At 46.8% G+C, this 27509-nt stretch overlaps 1 protein-coding gene across 2 annotated transcripts in view; it reads right to left on the bottom strand.

The window, feature by feature from the left end:
• Positions 1-27252, bottom strand: part of vta1 (vesicle (multivesicular body) trafficking 1) — a 205085-nt gene extending 177833 nt beyond the window's left edge. For both annotated transcript variants that reach the window (XM_072513785.1, XM_072513794.1), the window contains exon 1: positions 27080-27252. In XM_072513785.1, the coding sequence (XP_072369886.1) occupies positions 27080-27191 (112 nt within the window). In that variant the 5' untranslated portion in view covers positions 27192-27252. The remainder of the gene's footprint in view (positions 1-27079) is intronic.
• Positions 27253-27509: the final 257 nt, after the last annotated feature.

Raw genomic sequence — 27509 nt, 5'->3', positions numbered from 1 at the left:
CAACCTCACGCACAGACTGCTCTACCCTTGCATGTTCCAAAAACAGCAGGTTGAAGAATCGAACAATTGAAACTGGTAACCTAATCACAGCATCTCTGATGGTATATGGAACGGATAACTGGGAACCATCACAAGAAGGTAATGCAATCACGAGATGTAGATGGTTCTTACGTGCGCTACAATGGACACACGGAAGTGATTATGAGTCAGTAGCAATCTGATAAAGAGAATGATATCACTACCAAGGGTGTATTTATGCTGCTACAGTGCAGGCTTTACAAATCACAGAGTAACAGCAGGGTGATTTGGAGGCCAGGGCCCAGTCTGACCAGAACAAAGTACAACAGGATACCCCGAGAAATGGGGCCCCTTTGCACTTTGCTTTTGTATCAGCATATTTGATTTACACCTGTGGACTATTTTGGTGTAAGCCCTCCTTAAATCTCACCGATATATCTTCCATTTTATTTTGTAAGAGTCTTTCCTGTTTATTTCCTCTGTTCCCATTTTTAAAATTTTATTATATTTGGTCATTGGACCTATAATCGGAAGGCTCCTTTAAGCAGAGGGCTCGAGCTGAAGAAGCCTGCTTGTCCGGACAGTATGTTCCCGGTTTTGTACTTTGGAGAGGAGAAAGCAGGCGGCGCCGAATGAATCTTAAGAAACAGCTTTGGAGGAAGTTGGTTTGATTGGCTGGCTGGAAAGCTGTGGGTTGGCCAGGGACTGTTCTGCCTGACAACAGTCAGTGACAGGTTCCTGCGGGATGTTTCTGAGAAAGTTGGGCAGAAGTGCCTAGACCTTTAAAATGAAAGGGATAGGCTCCCTCTCGCTGCTGAAGTTAAAAACTGCATTATTGTTCAAGAAGCGGTGAGTGCCTGGCACATCTTTACTATAAACTTGGAGAAAGTAGACAACCTTGCCAGAAAAAACTATCTCAAGCCTAGAAGGAAGAAGCACCAAAAAGAAAGCTTGAACTCCAGAAAAACATTAACTGGAAGCCATCCTAGTGCAAAGATCCTTTATCCTTTTATTTTTATTGATATTTTCTCTACCTTCCAACCACCCTTTTCCCTCTGTGTTGTTGGTCTGTGTGTGTTTATATATAAGATCCAGATATAGAGAGTGAGAGGGGGGAAAAGAGAGGGGGAAAAGAGAGGGGGGAAAGAGAGGGTGGGAAAGAGAGGGTGGGAAAGAGAGGGTGGGAAAGAGAGGGTGGGAAAGAGAGGGTGGGAAAGAGAGGGGGAGAGAGAGGGGGAGAGAGAGAGAAGGGGAGAGAGAGGGGGAGAGAGAGAGAGGGGGAGAGAGAGAGGGGGGGAGAGAGAGAGGGGGGGGAGAAGAGAGAGAGGGGGGGAGAGAGAGAGGGGGGAGAGAGAGAGAGAGAGGGGGAGAGAGAGGGGGAGAGAGAGAGAGGGGGAGAGAGAGAGAGGGGGGAGAGAGAGAGAGGGGGGAGAGAGAGAGAGGGGGGGAGAGAGAGAGAGGGGGGAGAGAGAGAGAGGGGGGAGAGAGAGAGAGGGGGGAGAGAGAGAGAGGGGGAGAGAGGGGGGGGGAAGAGAGGGGGGGGGGGAGAGAGAGAGAGGGGGGGGAGAGAGAGAGAGGGGGGGAAAGAGAGAGGGGGGGAAAGAGAGAGGGGGGGAAAGAGAGAGGGGGGGAAAGAGAGAGGGGGGGAAAGAGAGAGGGGGGGGGAAAGAGAGGGAGTCAGTTACATTTTTGTCTGTTTAATTATATTACTGTTAAATACTAAATGGTTATTTGTGTTAAACCTGGCCACTGCAGTTTTTTGGGCTCAGCCAAGGTCCTCGGCTATTTTAAAATAACATCTAATTTTACTTGTGATGAGAATCTGGTCAAGTGAGGCTGGAATTCACTGCGCACTAGCCCAAAGAGTCGTGACAAGATATTGCTTTTACTTTTTTCAATTAGGAGCACTGCATGCTATCCCATTGGTGAACACCGTGCCTACTACCACAATTCAGTTCTAATAGCTAATAAAGGATCCCAGAATCTATATTGTTCATTTTCAGAAGCTGATCAATTTGCTGCATTCTCAGCTCACCCGCTGAAACCTTCAATATCTTCAGAAAGACCAACCCCGTTCCCTCCTGGGTGGCCATTCACCTCAAATTCTGTAAACCTGAGTTCATCTGCACCTCTGGTGCCTGTACCCTAAAGTTCACCATGTCTGGCCCCATGCTCACTGACCCACATTAGCTCCCTATCCGGCAAAAAAGTCTCATCCTGGTTTCCAAATCCCTCCATGACCCTGCCCCATCACTGTAAATCCTCCAGCCTCATCACCCCGTGGAGACCTCTGCTCTCCCGCCATCCCGTTTCCATTGTCTTCAGATGTCTCGCTGCTAACTTCTGATATTTCCTCCCAAGATCGCTCCACGGATTGGCCATGCTAAATTATTCAAAGATGTGTAGGTTAGGTTAAAGGGTTTGGGGATAAAGCTGGGGAATGGACTTGGTGGGGTGCTCTTTCGGAGAGTCTGTGCAGACTTGATGGGGCGAATGGATTCCTTCTGCACAGTAGGGATTCTATGATTCAACCTCCCTCTCTCCTCCTTTAAAAGCATACCTGTTCAATCAAATCCTGGGACACATGTCCGAACATCTCACTCGGCTGCATCAGATGTTGTTTGGTAATGCCCCTGTGAAAGGCCTTGGATTTTACGCACTGTTACAAGGTCTGCATTAGCGCAACTGTTATTGTTTCCAAAGCATTCCAAATGACCGGAAGGGCTGCATCACCCAGGCCCACTCTGCTGCCCAACTCGCCCTATCCCCTGTAACCTAACCTGCACATCCCTAGATACAAAGGGGCAATTGCTCATAGCCAATCCACCTAACCTGCACATCTTTGAACTGCAGGAGGAAACCGGAGCACCCGGAGGAAACCCACACAGACACAAGGAGAACGTGCAAACTCCACACAAACAAGGTCGGAATCGAAACAGAGTCCCTGGCGCTGGGAGGCAGCAGTGCTAACCACTGTACTCAGTGCATAAATTGAGTCATTTTGCGGACGAACATCCAGATTTCAACGGTCAAAGTATACGCCGACATCTATAGTATGTAATTGGCTCTTCACCAGTGCAAACCAAACTTATTTTGGACACTGTGATTTCAGCCAGTGAGTTGGTGGCAGGTTGGAAGTAAACCAAAGTGTCTATTTTGCAGCAATAGCACAGCATGGTAGAATACAGGTTTTATCACTGTGCTAGTAATCCAGAGGCCGAGACTAATGATCTGGAGACTTGAGCTCAAATTCCACCACAGATGCTGGGAGAATTTAAATTCAATTAATGTTTCCGTAAGAACGACAAGAGGTTGAGGGGTGATCTGATTCAGGTCTACAAGATAATGAAGGGCATGGATAGAGTAGATGGGCAGGCACTCTTTCCCAGGGTGGAGGGTTTAAGAGGAGAGAATAGGTTTACTGGAGAGAATTTTTCGAGACAGGATCTACTCCCATTTGGAAGCAAATGGACGTATTAGCGAGAGGCAGCATGGTTTTGTGAAGGGGAGGTCGTGTCTCACTAACTTGATAAGAGTTTTTCGAGGAGGTCACAAAGATGATTGATGCAGGTAGGACAGTGGATGTTGTCTATATGGACTTCAGTAAGGCCTTTGACAAGGTCCCTCATGGTAGACTAGTACAAAAGGTGAAGTCACACGGGATCAGGCGTGAGCTGGCAATGTGGATACAGAACTGGCTAGGTCATAGAAGGCAGAGAGTAGCAATGGAAGGATGCTTTTCTAATTGGAGGGCTGTGACCAGTGATGTTCCACAGGGATCAGTGCTGGGACCTTTGCTGTTTGTAGTATATATAAATGATTTGGAGGAAAATGTAACTGGTCTGATTAGTAAGTTTGCAGATGACACAAAGGTTGGTGGAATTGCGGATAACGATGAGGACTGTCAGAGGATACAGCAGGATTTAGATTGTTTGGAGACTTGGGCGGAGAGATGGCAGATGGAGTTTAATCCGGACAAATGTGAGGTAATGCATTTTGGAAGGTCTAATGCAGGTAGGGAATATACAGTCAATGGTAACACCCTCAAGAGTATTGAAAGTCAGAGAGATCTAGGAGTACAGGTCCACAGGTCACTGAAAGGGGCAACACAGGTGGAGAAGGTAGTCAAGAAGGCGTACGGCATGCTTGCATTCATTGGCCGGGGCATTGAGTATAAGAATTGGCAAGTCATGTTGCAGCTGTATAGAACCTTTGTTAGGCCACACTTGGAGTATAGTGTTCAATTCTGGTTGCTACACTACCAGAAGGATGTGGAGGCTTTAGAGAGGGCGCAGAAGAGATTTACCAGAATGTTACCTGGTATGGAGGGCATTAGCTATGAGGAGCGGTTGAATAAACTCGGTTTGTTCTCACTGGAACGAAGGAGGTTGAGGGGCGACCTGATAGAGGTCTACAAAATTATGAGGGGCACAGACAAAGTGGATAGTCAGAGGTTTTTCCCCAGGGTAGAGGGGTCAATTACTAGGGGGCATAGGTTTAAGGTGAAAGGGGCAAGGTTTAGAGTAGATGTACGAGGCAAGTTTTTCACACAGAGGGTAGTGGGTGCCTGGAACTCGCTACCGGAGGAGGTGGTGGAAGCAGGGACGATAGTGACATTTAAGGGGCATCTTGACAAATACATGAATAGGATGGGAATAGAGGGATACGGACCCAGGAAGTGTAGAAGATTGTAGTTTAGTCGCGCAGTGTGGTCGGCGTGGGCTTGGAGGGCCGAAGGGCCTGTTCCTGTGCTGTACATTTCTTTGTTCTTTGTTGTTCTTTGAGACGTGCAAGGCAGGTTTTTTTACACAGAGGGTGGTGAGTGTATGGACTGCGTTGCCAGGGGAGGCTATCGAAGCAGATACATTAATGGTGTTCAAAAGGCATCTTGACAAACACATGGATAGAATGGGTATAGAGGGATACAGCAGAAGGAAGTGCTGAGGGTTTTGCCCAAGGGTGGTATCATGACCAGTACAGGCTTGGAGGGCCGAAGGGCCTGTTCCTGTGCTGTTCTTTAAATAACATCTGGAGTTCCACAAGGCCAGTGCCTGATTGAGAAAATTGTTGTAACATTCCATCTGGTTCACCAAATGGCCTTTAGAGAAGGGGATCGGATTTAGATGTGACTCCATATTTACACAATACAAATTGTACAAATATGTACAACCACTTCACAATATAAATACGAGTCTTTCCTTCTTCTAGGTCAATCTTATGTTTCCATTCAGAATATTAAAATATCCCTCAACTAATACCTCTATTTGAAGGGGAATCTTGGGAAATTAGATCTCTTGCTCTTCTAGTTTAAATTGCACGTGGTCTAGTAATCACGGCTTCATGAACGTAATTATTTCCATTGAGAACCACGAACCTGGACTGCCATCTAGTGATAGCTTTTGTAATAACAGAGCTAAAACAGGTGTGCACCATATAATATATAACAATAATCTTTATTGTCACATGTAGGCTTACATTAACACTGCAATGAAGTTACTGTGAAAATCCCCTAGTCGCCACATTCCGGCCCCTGTTCGAGAACACTGAGGGATAATTCAGAATGTGCAAATTACCTAACAGCACGTCTTTCGGAACTTGTGGCAGGAAACTGTTTCTGTTAGCAGCACCATCAATGTTTGCCAGAATTCGCCACCGCCCGGAAATAATTGAATGGCAACAAAATGAAGGTTCGAATCCGAATCAACTTGGCACTCTGAACATTACATGTTTTACCACCCTTGATGGTTAGCACTGTTGCTTCACAGCACCAGGGACCCGGGTTCGATTCCCGGCTTGGGTCACTGTCTGTGTGGAGTCTGCACGTTCTCCCAGCGTCTGCGTAGGTTTCCTCCGGGTGCTCTGGTTTCCTCCCACAAGTCCCGAAAGACGTGCTGTTAGGTGAATTGGACATTCTGAATTCTCCCTCTGTGTACCCGAACAGGCGCAAGAATGTGGCCACTAGGGGATTTTCACAGTAACTTCATTGCATCGTGAGCCTACTTGTGACACTGATAAAGATTATTAAAACTAATATTCCAAATCGCATCTTTAACAGAGTCAAGTGTTCAGAAGTATTTGGCAGAGCTATCAGTGTGGAGCAGTTAAGAATATGGAGCAATGGGGAAATGGATGGCTGATAATGCTGATAGAATACAGAGTGAGGTTCAGCAATGTAGAGTACAGCAAGAGAACTGTTGGTTGGATATGGAACCAATAAAGTCCAAGACTGTAGAGCAGACTGCATTTATGTTCTAATTTTTTAGACAAATGTTATTTCTTCCATTTCTAGAGACTCCTTTCTTCGTTCACCCCCAAACCCCTCCAATCCCGCTCTTCCAGAGGCGAGGAGGCTAACAGCAGCACGTCTCTTTAAATTTGATGACACCAATTCGAAGGCCGGTTGCTGGCATATGACTAGAGGTTTGCATGAACCCTCCTTTCCAAGGCAAGCTCTAAGCTGCAAACCCTGAACTGGAGTTTCCACCAGCCCTAACCCAGAAAATGTTTCTCTCACCCCCCTCTCTCCCCATTCCCATAACTCTCTCCCTGAAGATCAGGAGCGGACACATACTGTCTCTCCAGAGGTGTGAAAACAATCACTTTCTATTCTGAGGGGAGCAGAAGTTCTAACAGATGCTGCTTAATTCATTGGCCCATTAGTCACTGTACAGTGCAGTATGTTGGTAAACCACTTGATACCGAATTTGACACTGATGATTCACAGCACGATTCATTCTCCCCACCATTCATCGCAGGCTGCCTGCTACAGCACATTGCCTTTCTACTCATTAACGTGGCCTGCAACTCCTCCGGAAACTTTACTGGGAGATCCAATGTATGTAATGAGAACCACCGGTCACCTGCAATCAGCCAGTGCTATTATTCTATTTAAGGGAACTGGAAATATAACTGGTAACTCCTTTATGTCGTCTTGCTCCTAACACCCTCTTGTCATCACAAGCGTTCGGAATCAACCGAGGGTGCAATTGGGAAATTTCCCACATAGTGTCAAGGGACAGGCCCCGGGTTCCAACCTCAGCCTGGTTTGAGTTATTTGATTCTGGGGAGGCGGTGGCGTAGTGGTATTGGACTAGTAATCCAGAGACAATGATTTGGGGACCCGGGTTTGAATCCCACCACGCCAAGTGATGGAATTTAAACTCAATAAAATATCTGGAATTAAAAGTCTAATGATGACCATGAAACCATTGTTTAAAAACCCCATCTGGTTCACTGATGTCCGTTAGGGAAGGAAATCTGCCGTCTTTACCTGGTCTGGCCTACATGTGACTCTAAACCCACAGCAATGTGGTTGACTCTTAAATGTCCTCTCAAGTGGCCACGCAAGCAACTCAGTTGTATTCAACCGCTACGAAAACGAAAAAAAGAATGAAACAGAACAGACCACCCGGTATTGAACTAGGTACCGGAAACGACAACGGTAAACTCAGCTCTACCAACCCTGCAAAGTCCTCCTTTCCATCTGGGGGCTTGTGCTAAATTTGGGAGAGCTGTCTCACAGACTAGTCAAGCAACAGCCTGACATAGTCATACTCACAGAATCAAACCTTTCAGACAATGTCCCAGGCACCAGAATGTCCTGTCTCACCGGCAGGACAGACCCAGCAAAGGTGACAGCACAGTGGTATACAGACGGGAGGGAGTTGCCCTGGGAGTCCTCAGCATCGACTCTGGACCTCATGGCCTCAGGTTAAACATGGGCAACGATACCTTCTGCTGATTACCACATACCGGCCACCTTCAGCTGATGAATCAGTACTCCTCCATGTTGAACGCCACTTGAAGGAAGCATTGAAGGTGGCAAGGGTGCAGAATATGCTCTGAGTGGGAGATTTCAATGTCCATCACCAAGAGTGGCTCGGTAGTACCACCACAGACCAAGCTGGCTGGGTCCTAAAGGATATAGCTGCTAGACTGGGACTGCAGCAGGTGGTGAGGAACCAACAAGAGGGAAAATATACTTGACCTCATCCTCACCAATCTGCCTGCTGATGTATCTGTCCATGACAGTATCGGTATAAGTGACCACCGCACAGTCCTTGTGGAGACAAATTCCCGTCTTCACATTGAGGATACCCTCCTTCGTGTTGTGTGGCATTACCACCGTGCTAAATGGGATAGACTTTGAACGGATCTCACAACTCAAGACTAGGCATCAATGAAGCGCTGAGGGCCATCAGCAGCAGAATTGTATTCAACCACTAACTTCAAATCATGACCCGGCATATCCCCACTCCACCATTACCACCAAGCCAGGGGATCTACCCTGGTTCAATGAAGAGTGCAGGAGAGCGTGCCAGGAGCAACATCAGGCATACCAAAACATGAGGTGTCAACCTGGTAAAGCTACAACACAGGACTACTTGTGTGCTGAACAACATCAGCAGCAAGCAATAGACAAAGCTAAGTGATTCTGCTCAGCGATTCCACAACAAATGCCAGATCTAAGCTCTGCAGTCTTGCCACATCCAGCCGTGAATGGTGGTGGATAACTGAACTCATTGGAGAACGAGGCTTCACAAATATCCCCATCCTCAATGATGGAGGAGCCCAGTACATATGTGCAAAAGACAAGGCTGAGGCATTCGCTACAATCTTCAGTCAGAAGTGCCGTTTCGGTCTCCTCCGGAGGTCCCCAGCATCACAGATGTCAGTCTTCAGCCGATACGATTCACTCCATGTGATATCAAGAAACGACTGACGGTACTGAATACTGCAAAGGCTATGGACCTGACAATATCCCGGCAATGGTACTGGATACTTGTGCTCCAGAACTTGCTGCATCCCTAGCCAAGCTGTTCCAGTCCAGCTACAACTGGCATCTACCTGGCAATGTGGAAAATTGCCCAGGTGTGTCCTGTACACAAGAAACAGGAGAAATCCAACCCAGCCAATTACCGCCCTATCAGTCTACTCTCCATCATCAGCAAAGTGATGGAAGGCGTCAGCGACAGTGCTATCAAGAGGCACTTAGTCAGCAATAAACTGCTCACGGCGCTCAGCTTGGGTTCTGCCAGGGTCACTCAGCTCCTGACCTCTTAAAGCCATGGTTCAAACATGGACAAAAGAGCGGAATGCCTGATGTGAGGTGAGAGTGACTGCCCTTGACATCAAGGCAGCATTTGACCGAGTGTGGCATCAAGGAGCCCGAGCTAAACTGGACTCAATGGGAATCATGGGGGAAACTCTCCGCTGGTTGGAGTCATACCTGGAACAAAGGAAGATGGTTGTGGTGGTTGAAAGTCAATCATCTCAGCTCCAGGACATCACTACAGGAGTTCCTCTGAGTAGTGCCCTAGGCCCAACCATCTTCAGCTGCTTCCTCAATGACCTCCCTTGCACCATAGGTCAGAATGGGGTTATTCGCAGATGACTGCAAAATGTTCAGCACCATTCACAACTCCTCAGATAATGAAGCAGTCGATGTCCAAATGCAGCAAGACCTGGACAATATCCAGGCTTGGGCTGACAAGTGGCAAGTTACATTCGCCCACACAAGTGCCAGGCAATAACCATCTCCTAGAAGAGATGATCGAACCATCAATGGCATTACCATCACTGAATCCCCCACAATCAACATCCTGGGGGATACCATTGATCAGAAACTGAACTGGACTAGCCACATTAATACTGTGGCTACCAGTGCAGGTCAAAGGCGTGGAATCCGACAGTAACTCACCTCCTGATTCCCCTAAACTAATCCACCATCTACAAGGCACAAGTCAGGAGGGTATTGAAATACTCTCCACTTGCCTGGTTGAGTGCAGCTCCAACACTCAAGAAGTTCGACACCATCCAGGACAAAGCAGCCCGCTTGATTGCTCCCTCTTCCACAAACATTCAAACACTCCACCACCGACGAACAGTGGCAGCCGTGAGCACCATCTACAAGATGCATTGCAGTAACTCACAATGGTTCTTTAGACAACGTCTTCCAAACCCACGGCCACTATCATCTAGAAGGACAAGAGCAGCAGACACCTGGGAACCCCACTACCTGGAGGTAGTTGGAGGTTTCCCCTCCCAGTCACTCAGCAATCGCCGTTCCTTCACTGTCGCTAGGGCAACATCCTCAAACCCCCTCCCTCCCTAACAGCACAGTGGGTACACCTACACCTCAAAAACTGCTGCGATTCAAGGCGGCAGCTCACCACCATTTTGTAAAGGGCTGCATGGGTTTCCCATCTGCATGGGTTTCCTCCGGGTGCTCCGGTTTCCTCCCACAGTCCAACGGTGTCCAGGTTAGGTGGATTGGCCATGATCAATGCGTGGGGTTTCGGGGGGGGGGGGGGGGGGGGTAGGGCAGGCCTCGGTGTTCTTTCGGTGGGTGCAGGCTCGATGGGCCAGATGGCCTCGTTCTGCACTGTAGAGATTCTATCTGCTGGCATTAAGCATGCACAGAAACTACATGAACCCCTGCTCATGAAAATGATGGCTGAACGCATAAGCTGAAAGGTAGGGCTGATTAAAAACCATGTTGGGGCTGCTGCTTTTTTTTCAGCAAATGGCCAGTTGACTTTTGCCATGTCATATTTTGCTGGGTTTATTTTCCTCGGTGCAACAATAGTGTTGTTTGATTGTGTGCAGTTGTTAACTTTAGTCAGACTGGGGTTCTGTGAGTCGCTAAAGCAACACAGCTTCACATGTTATTTAACAGAGGTAGAGGAACGGAGCACTCAAACTAATCCACATTGCTTTATCCTGTACCCTGGCACCATGTAGAAGGTGAGGCAATATAAATTAAACGCATACCATTTGATCTGTCCGGGGCTCTTCCACAGGATTTAAGCTGACATTGTTTGGTTAAATCTGCTGGTGCAGACTCAATGGGCCGAATGGCTTCCTTCTGCACTGTAAATTCTATGATTTTAATCAGCCATTACCTCCCTGAAGCTTCAGTATTCTCCATTTTTGTGCCAACATCTTCCATGAATGTTTCCATCCTGGTGAGCTGCTAGCTGTAGCACAGTAGTTAGCACTGTTGCTTCACAGCGCCTTGGGTCACTGTCTGTATGGAGTCTGCAAGTTCTCCCGTTGTCTGAGTGGGTTTCCTCCGGGTGCTCTGGTTTCCTCCCTCAAGTCCTGAAAGACGCGCTCTTGGGTAATTTGGACATTCTGAATTCTCCCTCTGTGTCCCCAAACAGGCGACGGAATGTGGCGACTAAGGGCTTTTCACAGTAACTTCATTGCAGAGTTAATGTAAGCCTACTTGTGACAAAAATAAAGATTACTATTACTATTATAATGCCATGCTCTATACTAAGCTGCTAACTGAAAAAAGATCATCTCTTCTCCTCAGAAACCAGGAATAGTCGGGCCACCCAAGGTGGTGAAAAACACGTCCTTAAAAAGTTTTTAAAAGCGCCGAAGAGAACCAAAAATTCAAAAACTGCAACTAATTGAAAAACTAAATGTTTCATTACCTCACAACCGAAAATAGGCCTTAGTTCACATTCCCTCCCCCCCGCAAACATAAAGCAAAGAAACCTTCACCGTCTTTCTGCGGAGACACTAAATCACAGTGCTGATGCCCCCTCGGCTTGATGTAAAAGATCACAAAGCACTATTGAGAAGAGGAGGAGTGTTCTCTCCAGTGTCCTGGCCAATGTGTACGTGGGACCTCACTAACTACTCTGTGGGAGCTCCTTCAACACATGCAACAGTTCACACTTGACAATACGAATCACGAGCCTTGGCTATTGGTGGGGACAAAGGTTTGCAAAGGCCAGCAATGTGGAATAATGGTACCAGAACAATACTTTTCACTGTATCTCGGTACACGTGACAACAAATCAAATTCAGCTAAACTATCAGCGAGTGCTGACTCGATATGATTGTTGAGAATGGCCTCTTGCAGAAGGCAGCACAAGACTTCTAAGAGGTTTTTTTCTCGTCTCAAACTGGGATGAATTAATGCAGCTGACATAGGCCCATAAACAAGATAAATAGGTGGAGATTGTGTGGGTTTGTTTCCATTTTCAACCAATACGGAGCATCATAACAGGCAGCTATAGATAGCAAGCTCCTGGGACTGAATCACATCATTGAAACTGTTCTGAGCCACAGTAATATTGGTTATACTTAACCTTGCGTCATCGTGTCATTGTACACTTGGGATATAATAAAGTATTTAATACACTTTGGAATATTTAGATTTTGTTTCCTAATGCAGATGATTAATTCATCTGTTAACTATTTACAGGCTGCAATGGGAAGGGGAGGGAAGTGATGTTGAGATGTAAAACACTTTCTCTACATAAACACAAAGGGTAGTTTCACACACATATAATGAGTACCCAAGCTCAGCCACATTACTATGATCAGATGTAAAAGTGAAAAAATTGGAGGCAGGTATCCAACAGCCAGGTCGGGAGCAGAATCAGATCAAGCTACAATCTGTCTGATTGACTGAGCAAGTTACATGAACATGAGCAGTGATGGGCTAAGTAAAAACTGCGTGACACTGGTAATATGGACCCTACTAATGGGCCTCCTATATTAGGAGGAGATGGTGGCATAGTGGAAATGCGTAGGTAATCCAGTGTCTCAGGTCAATTCCCTGGGGACATGAGCTCAAACGCACTATGGCAGCGAGAGTACCATACCACATAGACTGCAGCAGTTCACAATGGTCATCGACAGAAGACAAAGGGGTGGTTGTGGAGGGTTGTTAGTCAAACTGGAGGTCTGTGACCAGTGGTGTGCCTCAGGGATCAGCGCTGGGTCCACTGTTATTTGTTATTTATATTAATGATTTGGATGAGAATTTCAGAGGCATGGTTAGTACGTTTGCAGATGACACCAAGATTGGTGGCACAGTGGACAGTGAAGGTGGTTATATAGGATTGCACCGGGATCTTCATCAATTGGGCTAGTGGGCCGATGAATGGCAGATGAAGTTTAATTTAGATAAATGGGAGGTGATGCATTTTGGTAGATCGAATCGGGGCAGGACCTACTCAGTTAATGGTAGGGAGTTGGGGAGAGTTACAGAACAAAGAGATCTAGGAGTACAGGTTCATAGCTCCTTGAAAGTGGAGTCACAGGTGGACAGGGTGGTGAAGAAGGCATTTGGCATGCTTGGTTTCATTGGTCAGAACATTTAATACAAGAGTTGGGATGTCTTGCTGAAGTTGTACAGGACATTAGTAAGGCCACACTTGGAATGCTATGTACAGTTCTGGTCACACTATTGTAGAAAGGATATTATTAAACCAGAAAGAGTGCAGAAAAAAATTACTAGGATGCTACCTGGACTTGATGCTTTGAGTTCTAAGGAGAGGCTGGATAGACTGGGACTTTTTTCCCTGGAGCGTAGGAGGCTTAGGGTTGATCTTATAGAGGTCTATAAACTAATATGGGGCATAGATAAGATAGTCAACATCTTTCCCCAAAGGTAGGGTAGTCTAAAACTAGAGGGCATAGGTTTACAGTGAGACGGGAGAGGTACAAAAGGGTCCAGAGGAGCAATTCTTTCACAGAGGGTGGTGAGTGTCTGGAACAAGCTGCCACAGGCAGTAGTAGAGGCGGATACAATGCTGTCTTTTAAAAAGCATTTAGACAGTTATATGGGAAAGCTGGGCATAGAGGGTTAAGGGCCAAATCTGCGTAATTGGGACTAGCTTAGTGGCAAAAACTGGGTGGCATGGACAAGTTGGGCCGAAGGGCCTGTTTTCATGCTGTAAACCTCTATGACCCCCTGAAGGGCATTTAGGGATGGGCACTACATATTGACCGAGCCAGCGATACCCACATACTGTTAACAAAATGTTTTTAAAATAATAATTCCAGAACATAAAGCTGGTCTCAGCAATGGTGACTATGAAACTATCATCGATTTTTTGCAAAAACCCATCTGGTTCATTAATATCATTTAGGGAAGGAAATCTGCCGTCCTTACCTGGTCTGGCCTACATGTGACTCCAGATCCACAGCAATGTGGTTGATGCTTAAATGTCCTTTGGACTAAATGGCCTTGCGAGCCACTGAGTTCAAGAGCAATTAGGGATGAGCAGTGACGCACACATCCCATCAAAGAATAAAATTGTTCTCTGCCTCATCACCTGTATGTTTTGCTAATCACAAATTCGAAATGCTCCTTAGACCATAAGACATAGGAGCAGAATTAGGCCACTCAGCCCATCGAGTCTGCTCCGCCATTCAATCATGGCTGATATTTTTCTGATCCCCATTCTCCTGTCTTCTCCCCATAACGCCTGATCCCGTTATTGATCAAAAACTGATCTATCTCTGTCTTAAAAACACTCAGTGATTTGGCCTCCACAGCCTTCGGCAGCAAAGAGTTCCACAGTTTCACCACCCTCTGGCTGAAGAATTTCCTCCTCATCTCTGTTTTAAAGGATCGTCCCTTTAGTCTGAGATTGTGTCCTCTGTTTCTAGATTGTCTTACAAGTAGAAACATCCTCTCCACGTCCACTCTATTCAGGCCAGGCAGTATCCTGTACGTTTCAATAAGATCCTCCCTCATCCTCAGAAACGCTAACGAGTACACACCCAGAGTCCTCAACCATTCCTCATACGACAAACTCTTAATTCCAGGGATCATTCTTGTGAACCTCCTCTGGACCCTTTCCAAGGCCAACACATTCTTCCTTAAATATGGGGCCCAAAACTGCTCACAAAACTCCAAATGGGGTCTGACCAGAGCCTTACACAGCCTCAGAAGTCCATCCCTGCTCCTGTATTGTAGCCCTCTTGACCTGAATGCTAACGCTGCATTTGCCTTCCTAACTGCCGACTGAACCTGCACGTCGACCTTAAGAGGATCGTGAACAAGGACTCCCAAGTCCCTTTGTGCTTCTGATTTCCTAAGCATCTTCCCATTTAGAAAATAGTCTATGCCTCCATTTCTCCTTCCAAAGTGCATAACCTCACACTTTTCCACATTGTACTCCATCTGCCACTTCTTTGCCCACTCTCCTCGCCTGTCCAAGTCCTTCTGCAGCCCCCTTGCTTCCTCAATACTACCTGCCTCTCAACAGATCTTTGTATCATCGGCAAACTTAGCAACAGTGCCTTCAGTTCCTTTCTCCAGATCATTAATGTATATTGTGAAAAGTTGTGGTCCCAGCACCGACCCCTGAGGCACACCACTCGTCACCGGCTGCGATCCTGCAAAAGACCCCTTTATCCCCACTCTCTGCCTTCTGCCAGTCAGCCAATCCTCTATCCATGCCAGGATCTTACCCTTAACAACATGGGCTCTTAACTTATTTAACAGTCTCCTATGCGGCACCTTGTCAAAGGCCTTCTGGAAATCGAAATAAATCACGTCCACTGATTCTCTTTTGTCTAACATCCTTGTTACTTCCTCAAAGAATTCTAACAGATTTGTCAGAGATGCCAAGAGAGAATATCAAACCAAGCTAGAGTCACAGACAGACTCTCGGCGGTTGTGGCAAGGACTAAACAACATAACGGGCTACAAAGCGAAGCCGAACAGTATCTCTGGCAGTAGCGCACCCCTCCCCGATGAACTCAATGCATTCTATGCTCGGTTCGAGCAGGTAACCAACAATCCGCTGTCAAGTGCCCCAGCAGCCCATAATTCACCCATACCCACCATCACAGCTTCCGAAGTCAGATTGGCCTTCCTGAAAGTGAACCCTCGGAAGGCGACGGGCCCAGACGGGATCCCTGGTCGTGCACTCAGAGCCTGCGCGGACCAGCTGGCAGAGGTGTTCGCGGACTTCTTTAACCTGTCCCTACTCCACTCCGAGGTCCCAACCTGCTTCAAGAAGACCACCATCATACCAGTACCAAAGAAGAACCAGGCAACGTGCCTCAATGACTACCGACCAGTGGCCCTGACTTCAGTCGTAATGAAGTGCTTCGAGAGGTTGATCATGAAGCGCATCTCCTCCATACTCCCAGAACGCCTTGATCCACTGCAATTCGCACACCGCTGCAACCGATCCACATCAGACACCATTTCCCTGGCCCTACACTCATCCCTAGAGCATCTCAAAAACAAGGACTCCTACATTAGACTCCTATTTATTGACTACAGCTCCGCCTTCAACACCATAATCCCAGCCAAGCTCATATCAAAGCTCCAAAACCTAGGACTTGGCTCCCCACTCTGCAACTGGATCCTCGATTTTCTGACCAACAGACCACAATCAACAACAACGCCTCCTCCACAATAGTCCTCAACACCAGCGCCCCGCAAGGCTGCGTACTTAGCCCCCTACTCTACTCCCTGTACACACACGACTGCGTGGCAAAACTTGGTTCCAACTCCATCTACAAGTTTGCTGACGATACAACCATAGTGGGCCGGATCTCGAATAACGACGAGTCCGAACACAGGAGGGAGATAGAGAATCTAGTGGAGTGCTGTAGTGACAACAATCTCTCCCTCAATGCCAGCAAAACTAAAGAGCTGGTAATTGACTTCAGGAAGCAAAGTACTGTACACACCCCTGTCAGCATCAACGGGGCCGAGGTGGAGGTGGTTAGCAGTTTCAAATTCCTAGGAGTGCACATCTCCAAAAATCTGTCCTGGTCCACCCACGTCGACGCTACCACCAAGAAAGCACAACAGCGCCTATACTTCCTCAGGAAACTAAGGATATTCAGCATGTCCACATTAACCCTTACCAACTTTTACAGATGCACCATAGAAAGCATCCTTTCGGGCTGCATCACAGCCTGGTATGGCAACTGCTCGGCCCAGGACCGCAAGAAACTTCAGAGTGTCGTGAACACCGCCCAGTCCATCACACAAACCTGCCTCCCATCCATTGACTCCATCTACACCTCCAGCTGCCTGGGGAAAGCGGGCAGCATAATCAAAGATCCCTCCCACCCGGCTTACTCACTCTTCCAACTTCTTCCATCGGGCAGGAGATACAGAAGTCTGAGAACACGCATGAACAGACTCAAAAACAGCTTCTTCCCCACTGTCACCAGACTCCTAAATAATACTCTTATGGACGGACCTCATTAACACTACACCCTGTGTACTTCATCCGATGCCGGTGCTTATGTAGTTACATTGCACATGTTGTGTTGCCCTATTATGTATTTTATTTTATTCCCTTTTCTTCTCACGTACTTAATGATCTGCTGAGCTGCTCGCAGAAAAATACTTTTCACTGTCCCTCAGTACACGTGACAATAAACAAATCCAATCCAGTCAGACATGACCTCCCCTTGACGAAGACGTGCTGACTCAGTCCTATTTTACCATGCACTTCCAAGTATTCCGCGATCTCATCTTTAATAATGGACTCTAAAATCTTACCAATGATCGAAGTCAGGCTAACCGGTCTATAATTTCCCGTCTTCTGCCTCCCTCCTTTCTTAAACAGGGGTGTTACATTAGCCACTTTTCAGTCCCCTGGGACCCTTCCTGCCTCCAGCGATTCCTGAAAGATCATCACCAATGCCTTCACAATCTCCTGAGCTATGTTATGTTAATCATGTCTCTCTGTTTGGCCCTGATGGCACTTCAGTAAGTACATAATTATCAGAATCAGTTTTCTGGAATATCATCGCAAGTCAGGGAAGGAAAGCTGCAATATGATCAATCATAGAACAGAAAGTGGTTGCTCCTTGGATCGTTCGAGCCTTGAACATTTTCCCCAATGCACCATTCCATCTTCAGTTAATAAGAATGGGCCTCAATCTAAAATCCATAAGCTTCTCAGTCGGAAAGTTTCAATCCAATTCTGATCAAGGACTCGTGGAGGATTGAAGAGACACAGCAATTGCCAATATAGCTGATCCAATATAATCAACCACCTTTGTACAGCAAACACATTACAGAACATCCCTGCTCTAATTCTCTTCAGTGGGAACCAGTCGCACTGCTTGCCATTCAGGTTGGCCAATTCTTGCCACCGAGTGGGTAAGCTAGCGTTTGCTTTTGTTTAATCAGAGTGCTCACTTACTGCCAGTATTTTGGCATCTGGAAATATCAGAAATGACATTCTCAGGAGGACAGGCCTTTCCTACAGTTTATGAGGCCACAATCATATCCATTAACAGCAGGAGCCAAGCAGGAGAGGTGACATGAAGATCAATTTAGGGAAAAGACCTGGGGAGAAGGAATGGGAATGAAGAAATGAAGGGAAGGAACAAATTAGAGAACAGGGAGAAAGGAGGGAAATAGAGGGTCAAACAAAATAGGGGTGAGGATGAAGGAGAGAAGCAGCTTTAACTAAATGGGAATAAGAGGGGAATGTTTTTGTATGAACTAGAAAAGGGAAAGAAGAATGTCAGTATGACCTAGATGATACAGAAAGAGTCCAAGAGTCCCCAGCTTGGGAGGGTCAGAGAGAATAGAGAACAGCAGCTCAGAGACAGAGGGAGGGAAAAGAGAGCAGGAGCTCAGAGACAGAGGGAGGGGAGGGAAAGGAGAGCAGGAGCTCAGAGACAGAGGGAGGGAATGGAGAGCAGGAGCTCAGAGACAGAGAGAGGGGAGGGAAAGGAGAGCAGGAGCTCAGAGACAGAGGGAGGGGGGGAATAGAGAACAGGGCCTCAGAGACGGAGGGAGGGAATGGAGAGCAGGAGCTTAGAGAGGGAGGGAGGGAATGGAGAGCAGGAGCTCAGAGAGGAAGGGAGGGAGGGAATGGAGAGCAGGAGCTCAGACAGGGAGGCAATGAAGAGCAGGAATTTAGAGAGGAGGAAAGCTGGGCTATTATAGCTTAAGAATTTCCCGTATATGGAAGCAGTTCCACATTGTAATTGTCAAGTAGGGAAACACTGAATTTATCAGCGTTATATAAAGTGGCAGAATCTTTATTTTTACCCTTCCACAAGATGTGGGTTTCACTGGCTTGGCCAGCATTTGTTGCCCATCCTTAATTGCTTCTGAGATGGCGGCGGTGGGCCATAGCTTTGAACTACTACAGTCCGCAGGTAGGTACACCCACAGTGCTGTTAGGGAAACAACTCCAGGATTTTGATCCAGTGACAGTGAGGAAATGATAATATAGGTCCAAGTGGGCGGCACAGTAGCACAGCGGTTAGCACTGTTGTTTCACAGCGCCAGGGTCCCGGCTTGGTTCTGCATGGGTTTCCTCCGGGTGCTCCGGTTTCCTCCTACAACTCCCGAAAGTCGTGCTCGTTAGGTGAATTGGACATTCTGAATTCTCCGTGTACCCTAACAGGCGCCGGAGTGTGGCAACTAGGGGCTTTTCACAGTAACTTCATTGCAGTGTTAATGTAAGACTACTTGTGGCAATAAAGATGATTATTATTAAAAGATTAAAGTCAGGATGACGTGACTTAGAGGAATACTTTCAGGTGGTCGAATCCAATTGTCAAAGGCAGCAAAAGCTTTCACTGATACTTGCATAGCGCCTACCGTGCCCTGAGGACATGTCAAGTGCTTTATAACCAGTGAATCAAAGAATCCCTACAGTGCAGCAGGCCATTTGGCCCATCAAGTCTCCACCAACCCTCTGAAAGAGCAGCCGACCTAGGCCCACACCACCACTCTATCCCCATTACCCAGTAATTCCACCTGCCCTCCACACCGCTTTAACCTGGGGTTACCCCATCTCTGGATCTGTAAAGATTTAATCACCTGCTAATGCTCGCATTCCAAGCATTGTCTGGCATCTTTGAATCTGTCTATATATATGTTTCTGGAACATACCTCTTCATTCACCTGAGGAAGGAGCAGCGCTCCGAAAGCTAGTGACATTGAAACAAACCTGGTGTTGCAAGACTTCTTACTGTACCCTTTTGGACACTAAGGAGCAGTTCATCATGGGCAATCCACCTAGCCTGCCCATCTTTGGACTGTGGGAGGAAACCGGCGCACCCAGAGGAACCCCACGTAGGCATGGGGAGAATGTGCAAACTCCACAGAGATAGTGACCCAAGGCCGGAATCGAATCTGGGTCCCTGGCGCTGTGAAGTGTAGGCAGTGTTGTAATGTAGGAAACAGCAGCCAATATGCACACAGCAAGCTCCCACAAACAGCTATGAGATAAATCAACAGAATTTGTTTTGCATGATGCTGGTTGTTAAATAGATATTGGGCAGAAAACAGGGCAGACCTAAAATAGAGGGATGGGCTCTCTTGCATTCACTCAAAAGGACCACAATTGAACACCCCATCCACCAACGGCACAGAGTTCCATCGCTCCAGCACCAAAGATTATACTTAGTCCTAAAGTGGGACATGATCCATGACCAGCTGACTCAGATGTGGCAAGTTATACACACTGAGGTACGGTTGACGTCTAAATGGAGAATGATGGACAAATTGGCAATGATTGCATCCCGAGCTCCTCAAATAACAAAACAATCAGACTCAATATCACATCACTGGCTAAAAAATCACTCTCATGCATTCACTATCATATCAACCTCAAATACAATGCAGATGTGGATTTCATTGATAGCTGGGGCAGATGTGATCAGTGCGATACACTGTGTAGCGGATGCCTGGTGACATTCCTGCACGAGGAGCAACAAAGCTGGAAGATTATGAAGCGACAACTATATCAGGAATTACGCTGTTGATGGAGTAACCAACACCTTACAACACACTGTAGTGGCACTGAAGTCAACTCTCAGTCTTCAATTTTAGTAGCGCATATAATTGAAAGAAACAACGATTCTCTCATCTTCATTATCTCTCAAGTAAAAGTAATTATTTTCCCATCAGTTGTAGCAACGTCAATATGATCTTGCAAAACCCGTAACTTCCTGTCACAAGGTGTTTACAACAGCCATTCAACAGAGGAAATATGCTTGCACAAGGTTATTTTAATTGACCCAAACCGTAAGGATACGATATTTAGATATGATACGGGGCGGCTTGGTAGCACAGTGGTTAGCACTGTTGCTTCACAGCGCCAGGCACCCGGGTTCGATTCCCGGCTTGGGTCACTGTCTGTGCGGAGTCTGCACGTTCTCCCCCTGTCTGCGTGGGTTTCCGCCGGGTGCTCCGGTTTCCTCCCACAAGTTCCAAAAGACGTGCTTGTTAAATAAATTGGACATTCTGAATTCTCCCTCTGTGTACCCGGACAGGTGCCGGAATGTGGCGACGAGGGGATTTTCACAGTAACGTTATTGCAGTGTTAATGTAAGCCTAATGGCACTAATAAAGATTATTATTTAAAAAGCGGAATACTTAACCATTCTGTAGATATTGACAGGGTGGTTATGTTTGATTGTGTGACACCCCCTCAAGACACAGTTGGCTTCTGAAAATCCCACCAAGCTTTCCTTTTTGATTAATAGATGCTCCAGGTCAATATTTTTAGTGAATAACTCCCCTGTTAAGACTCCATCTACCCTCAAACATTGAATAATAGTTACGGAGCTGCCATGTGATATTATTCAGCTCAGTAACTAGTGTCTCTCTCCACAGGCGCTGAGGATTTCCAATATTTACTGTTTTTTAAAATAAATTTAGAGTACCCAATTCATTTTTTCCAATTAAGGCGCAATTTAGACACGTCCCTTATAGAACATAACAGCGTAGTACAGGTGCTTCAGCCCTCGATGTTGCGCCGACCTGTGAAACCACTCTAAAGCCCATCTACACTATTCCCTTATTGTCCATATGTCTATCCAATGACCATTTGAATGTCCTTAGTGTTGGCGAGTCCACTACTGTTGCAGGCAGGGCATTCCACGCCCTTACTACTCTGAGTAAAGAACCTACCTCTGACATCTGTCTTATATCTATCTCCCCTCAATTTAAAGGTATGTCCCCTCGTGCTAGACATCACCATCCGAGGAAAAAGGCTCTCACTGTCCACCCTATCCAATCCTCTGATCATCTTATATGCCTCAATTAAGTCATTTCTTAACCTTCTTCTCTCCAACTAAAACAGCCTCAAGTCCCTCAGCCTTTCCTCATACGATCTTCCCTCCATACCAGGCAACATTCTGGTAAATCTCCTCTGCACCCTTTCCAATGCTTCCACATCCTTCCTATAATGCGGCGACCAGAATTGCACGCAATACTCCAAATGCGGCCGCACCAGAGTTTTGTATAGCTGCAACATGACCTCATGGCTCCTAAACTCAATCCCTCTACCAATAAAAGCTAACACACAGTACGCCTTCTTAACAACCCTCTCAACCTGGGTGGCAACTTTCAGGGATCTATGTACATGGACACCGAGATCTCTCTGCTCATCCACACTGCCAAGAATCTTACCATTAGCCCAGTACTCAGTCTTCCTGTTATTCCTTCCAAAATGAATTACCTCACACTTTTCTGCATTAAATTCCATTTGCCACCTCTCAGCCCAGCGCTGCAGCTTATCTATGTCCCTCTGTAACTTGTAACATCCTTCCGCATTGTCCACAACTCGACCGATTTTAGTGTCATCTGCAAATTTACTCACCCATCCTACTATGCCCTCCTCCAGGTCATTTATAAAAATGACAAACAGCAGTGGCCCCAAAACAGATCCTTGTGGTACACCACTAGTAACTGGACTCCAGTCTGAACATTTCCCATCAACCACCACCCTTTGTCTTCTTCCAGCTGGCCGATTTCTGATCCAAACTGCTAAATCACCCTGAATCCCATGCCTCCGTATTTTCTGCAGTAGCCTACCGTGGGGAACCTTATCAAACGCTTTACTGAAATCCATATACACCACATCAACTGCTTTACCCTCATCCACCTGTTTGGTCACCTTCTCAAAGAACTCAATAAGGTTTGTGAGATACGACCTGCCCTTCACAAAGCCGTGTTGACCATCTCTAATCAAATTATTCCTTTCCAGATGTTTATACATCCTATCTCTTATAAACCTTTCCAAGATTTTTCCCACAACAGAAGTAAGGCTCACTGGTCTATAGTTACCGGGGTTATCTCTACTCCCCTTCTTGTACAAGGGGACAACATTTGCTATCCTCCAGTCTTCTGGCACTATTCCTGTAGACAAAGATGACTTAAAGATCAAGGCCAAAGGCTCAGCAATCTCCTCCCTAGCTTCCCAGAGAATCCTAGGATAAATCCCACCCGGCCCAGGGGACTTATCTATTTTCACACTTTCCAGAATTGCTAACACCTCCTCATGAACCTCAAGCCCTTCTAGTCTAGAAGCCTGAATCTCAGTATTCAACTCGACAACATTGTCTTTTCCCTGTGTGAATACTGACGAGAAATATTCATTTAGCACCTCTCCTATCTCCTCGGACTCCAAGCACAACTTCCCACTACTGTCCTTGACTGGCCCTACTCTTAACCTAGTCATTCTTTTATTCCTGACATATCTATAGAAAGCTTTAGGGTTATCCTTGATCCTACCTGCCAAAGACTTCTCATGTCCCCCCCGGCTCTTCTTAGCTCTCTCTTTAGGTCCTTCTTAGCTAACTTGTAACTGCACCTTCATGTCTCATCTTTACATTAAGTCTCCTTCCTCTTGACAAGTGTTTCGACTGCTTTACTAAACCACGGTTCCCTCACTCGACGACTTCCTCCCTGCCTGACAGGTACATACTTATCAAGGACACGCAGTAGCTGTTCCTTGAACAAGCTCCACATTTCCATTGTGCCCATCCCCTGGTTTTCCTCTCCATCCGATGTATCCTAAGTCTTGCCTCACCGCATCATAATTGCCTTTCCCCCAGATATAACTCTTGCCCTGCGGTATATACCTATCCCTTTCCATCACTAAAGTAAACGTAATCGAATTGTGGTCACTATCACCAAAGTGCTCACCTACCTCCAAATCTAACACTTGTCCTGGTTCATTACCCAGTACCAAATCCAATATGGCCTCGCCTCTCGTTGGCCTATCTACATACTGTGTCAGGAAACCCTGCTGCACACATTGGACAAAAACTGACCCATCTAAAGTACTCGAACTATAGCGTTTCCAGTCAATATTTGGAAAGTTAAAGTCCCCCAATAACAACTACCCTGTTACTTTCACTTCTATACAGAATCATCTTTGCAATCCTTTCCTCTACATCTCTGGAACTTTTCGGAGGCCTATAGAAAACTCCCAACAGGGTGACCTCTCCTTTCCTGTTTCTAACCTCTGCCCATACTACCTCAGTAGATGAGTCCTCACCAAACGTCCTTTCTGCCACCGTAATACTGTCCTTGACTAACAATGCCACCCCTCCCCCTCTTTTACCACCTTCCCTGAGCTTACTGAAATATCTAAATCCCGGCACCTGCAACAACCATTCCTGTCCCTGCTCTATCCATGTCTCCGAAATGGCCACAACATCGAAGTCTCAGGTACCAACCCATGCCGCAAGTTCACCCACCTTATTCCGGATGCTCCTGGCATTGAAGACACACTTTAAACCACCTTCCTGCCTGCCGGTACACTCCTGCAACTTTGAAACCCTACTCATGACCTCACTACTCTCAACCTCCTGTCTACAATTCAGGTTTCCAAGCCCCTGCTGAACTAGTTTAAACCCTCCCGAAGAGCATTAGCGAATTTCCCCCCCAGGATATTGGTACCCCTCTGGTCCAGGTGCAGACCATCCCATTTGTAGAGGTCCCACCGACCCCAGAATGAGCCTCAATTATCCAGAAATCTGAAACCTTCCCTCCTGCACCATCCCTGTAGCCACGTGTTCAACTCCTCTCTTTATTTTTCTTTCTTCTTTCAGGGGTGTAGGGGTCACTGGCAAGGCCAACATTTGATACCCCTCCCTAATTACCCTTGAACTGAGTGCCTCTCTCGGCCATTTCAGAGGGCAGTTAACAGTCAATTGCTGTGGGTCTGGGGTCACATCTAGGCCAGACTGATTTCCTGCCCTAAAGGACATTAGTGAACCAGATGTGTTTTTACAACAATGGCCAATATTGAGACTTGGCAGCTTTATATTCCAGATGTTTTCAATCTCTGAATTTAAATTCCTCTAGCTGCCATAGTGAGATTTGAACCCGTCAATCTCGAGAAATTACTACTATGACCCCATCTCCCCATAATCCTAATATCTCATGCGGCTCAATATCATATTCTGTCTGATTACACTCTGTGAAAAGCCTTGGGATCTTTTACTCCATTAAAGGTGCTATATAAGCCCAGGTTGTTCTTGTTAACTTGCAATGGCGCTGCATTACAATCTCAGACTGAGAATTAGAGTATGCTAGGTATAGCTTGCAGAACCAGTTATGCTGCGAGCTTTGATTCACACCAAGTTATGCGAGGTGCCTGAAGGGAGAGGAGAATTACAGTATGTAGTTTTAGCCCACTCAGGAGTCAACAAAGTAAACACAGGCATCAGATGGCACCTGTAACACAGCGGCACTCCCTCAATGCTGCCCTCAAGATTGTGTGCTCACGTCCTGGGCGTGGGGCAAGAGCCAATGACTCGGAGATGAAAGTGCTACCGACTAATCCAAAGCTAGCCCAAAATGAAGAATGATAGATGAAGTAGGAATACTCTCATCCAGAAATCACAAAACAGTCAGACCCAACATCACATCGCCGGCTTAAAATCATTCCCATGTATTCACTATCTTATCAACCTTAATGATAATACAGTTATGGGCTTCATTCGTAGCTTCCGGCGAATGTTATCAGTACAATATGTTGTGTTGTCTTGCAATACCTGGTGATAGCCCCACTGAAGAAGCAACAACGATGGATTATTAAGTGACAACTGTACCAGAAATTAACACAGTACATAATGTTGAAATAACCAACACCTTCGAATATACTGCAGTGAGAATGAGGCAAGAAATCACTCTTGCCCTTCAGTTGCATATAATTAAAAGAATCGGTAGTACTCTCATCTTTCTTATTTCTCAAGTAAAAATGCTTCTTTTCCGATTGATAACTATAATCTTGCAAAGTTGAAAGCAGATTTCTGCTGATGTTGGAAAATGAAACAAAAACAGAAAGCGCTGGACAATCTCAGCAGGTCTGACAGCATGTGGAGAGAGAAGGGGGCTTTGACAGAGTCATCCAGACTGAAACGTTAGCTCCCTTCTATATTCTTGCAAAACTTGATTTCCAGTCAAAAGGTGGTTACAACATGAAATGAAAATTGCTTGTCACAAGTAGGCTTCAAATGAAGTTACTGTGAAAAGCCCCTAATCGCCACATTCCGGCACCTGTTCAGGGAGGCTGATACGGGAATTGAACCTTGCTGCTGGCCTGCCTTGATCTACTTTCAAAGCCAGCGATTTAGCCCTGTGCTAAACAGCCTCAAGCTAATTGGAGTCCTTCAAATATATGCACTTGTATACGGTTACTCTAACTGATGGTCACTTATGACAAGAAAACCAACTGAACCCACAAGAGGTAATAACTCACCAGGGAGGTTACAGGATCTACCATATTTTCACTAAAATTTATTATATTGTAACCTCAATTAAACATACAACACTGCAATAGGCAAATAGCCTGGAGGAGTTAGGAATAAAGACAGAATATCCATTTAAGCAAATGGATCCAGGTCCATATGACATGCGAACAGATCAATTTTTTAAAGTAAGATTTGAGAGTTGGCCAATTTATATTATTGTTAAAAAGCAACTAGAAACAGATAAAAAGGCAAAACCCCAAAGGCATTAGCATGCACCATCTAATCTAAAACGACCAACAGCAGTTTTCACATCCACTGGGCATCACAAAGCACTTCTCAGCCAATGAAGTACTTACTGAAGGATAGTCTCGGTTGTAAAATGAGAAACACAGCCTAATGTATGCACAGGAAGCTCCCACAAACAGCAATGCTCGAAGTACTGGAAATTCTGTTTTGGAGATGCTGCAAGATAAATATCTGCCAGGAAACTGGGAACAACTCCCCTGTTCTCCAAAACAGAGCCCTGGGATCTTTCACGTCCAAGTCAAGGGGCAGACAGTCCCTCAATTCAACATCTCTCCAACAGGGCAGCACCCCTCCCCTCCCTCCCCCCCCCAGGGACAGTGCAGCCCATCCCCGCTCCTCCCTCCCCCCCCCCCCCCGGGGGCAGTGCAGCACTGCAGTGTCAGGCCGATTTGTGTGCTCAGGAAGGCAGTATCAGGGTCTGCAGGGCCAGAGCGAGGGCCCAGTCCCGGGCCTCCAGCTCCCACCCAGCCCGGTGTCCTCTCTGATTTATTCGCGGACTTACAGAAATAAGCCACCACCGGGTCGCGCTTCTCGTGCTCCTGGGCGGTGCGCAGGTGATGCTGGATCGGTTTGAATTGCGGAGGCGCCGGGGGAAGGATCGAATCGGACGCCATTGACTCCGTTACCAGGGCTCTGAACCGTCCCAGCAACCGCTTCCGGGAGCAGAGCCTGACCTCCCGCCACAGCACCACCGCCAGGCCGGAGAGCCCAGCGACCTCTCGCGCAATAGCGCCACCGCCAGTCCGGAGGGCGCACTGACTCCCCCTGCCACAGCACCGCCGAGCGACTACTCTCATCATAGCGCCACCGCCGGGCCGTAGGGCGCAATGGCTCCACCCGCCAGGCCGGAGGGCGCAATGGCTCCACCCGCCACAGCCCCACCGCCAGGCCGGAGGACCCAGTGACCTCCCGCCACCGCCAGACTGGACAGC

The sequence above is a fragment of the Scyliorhinus torazame genome, chromosome 1 (assembly GCF_047496885.1).
Source record: "Scyliorhinus torazame isolate Kashiwa2021f chromosome 1, sScyTor2.1, whole genome shotgun sequence".
Taxonomy (NCBI): Eukaryota; Metazoa; Chordata; class Chondrichthyes; order Carcharhiniformes; family Scyliorhinidae; genus Scyliorhinus; species Scyliorhinus torazame.
The sequence above is the reverse complement of the archived record's forward strand: the minus strand, read 5'-3'. Positions and strand labels throughout refer to the sequence as shown.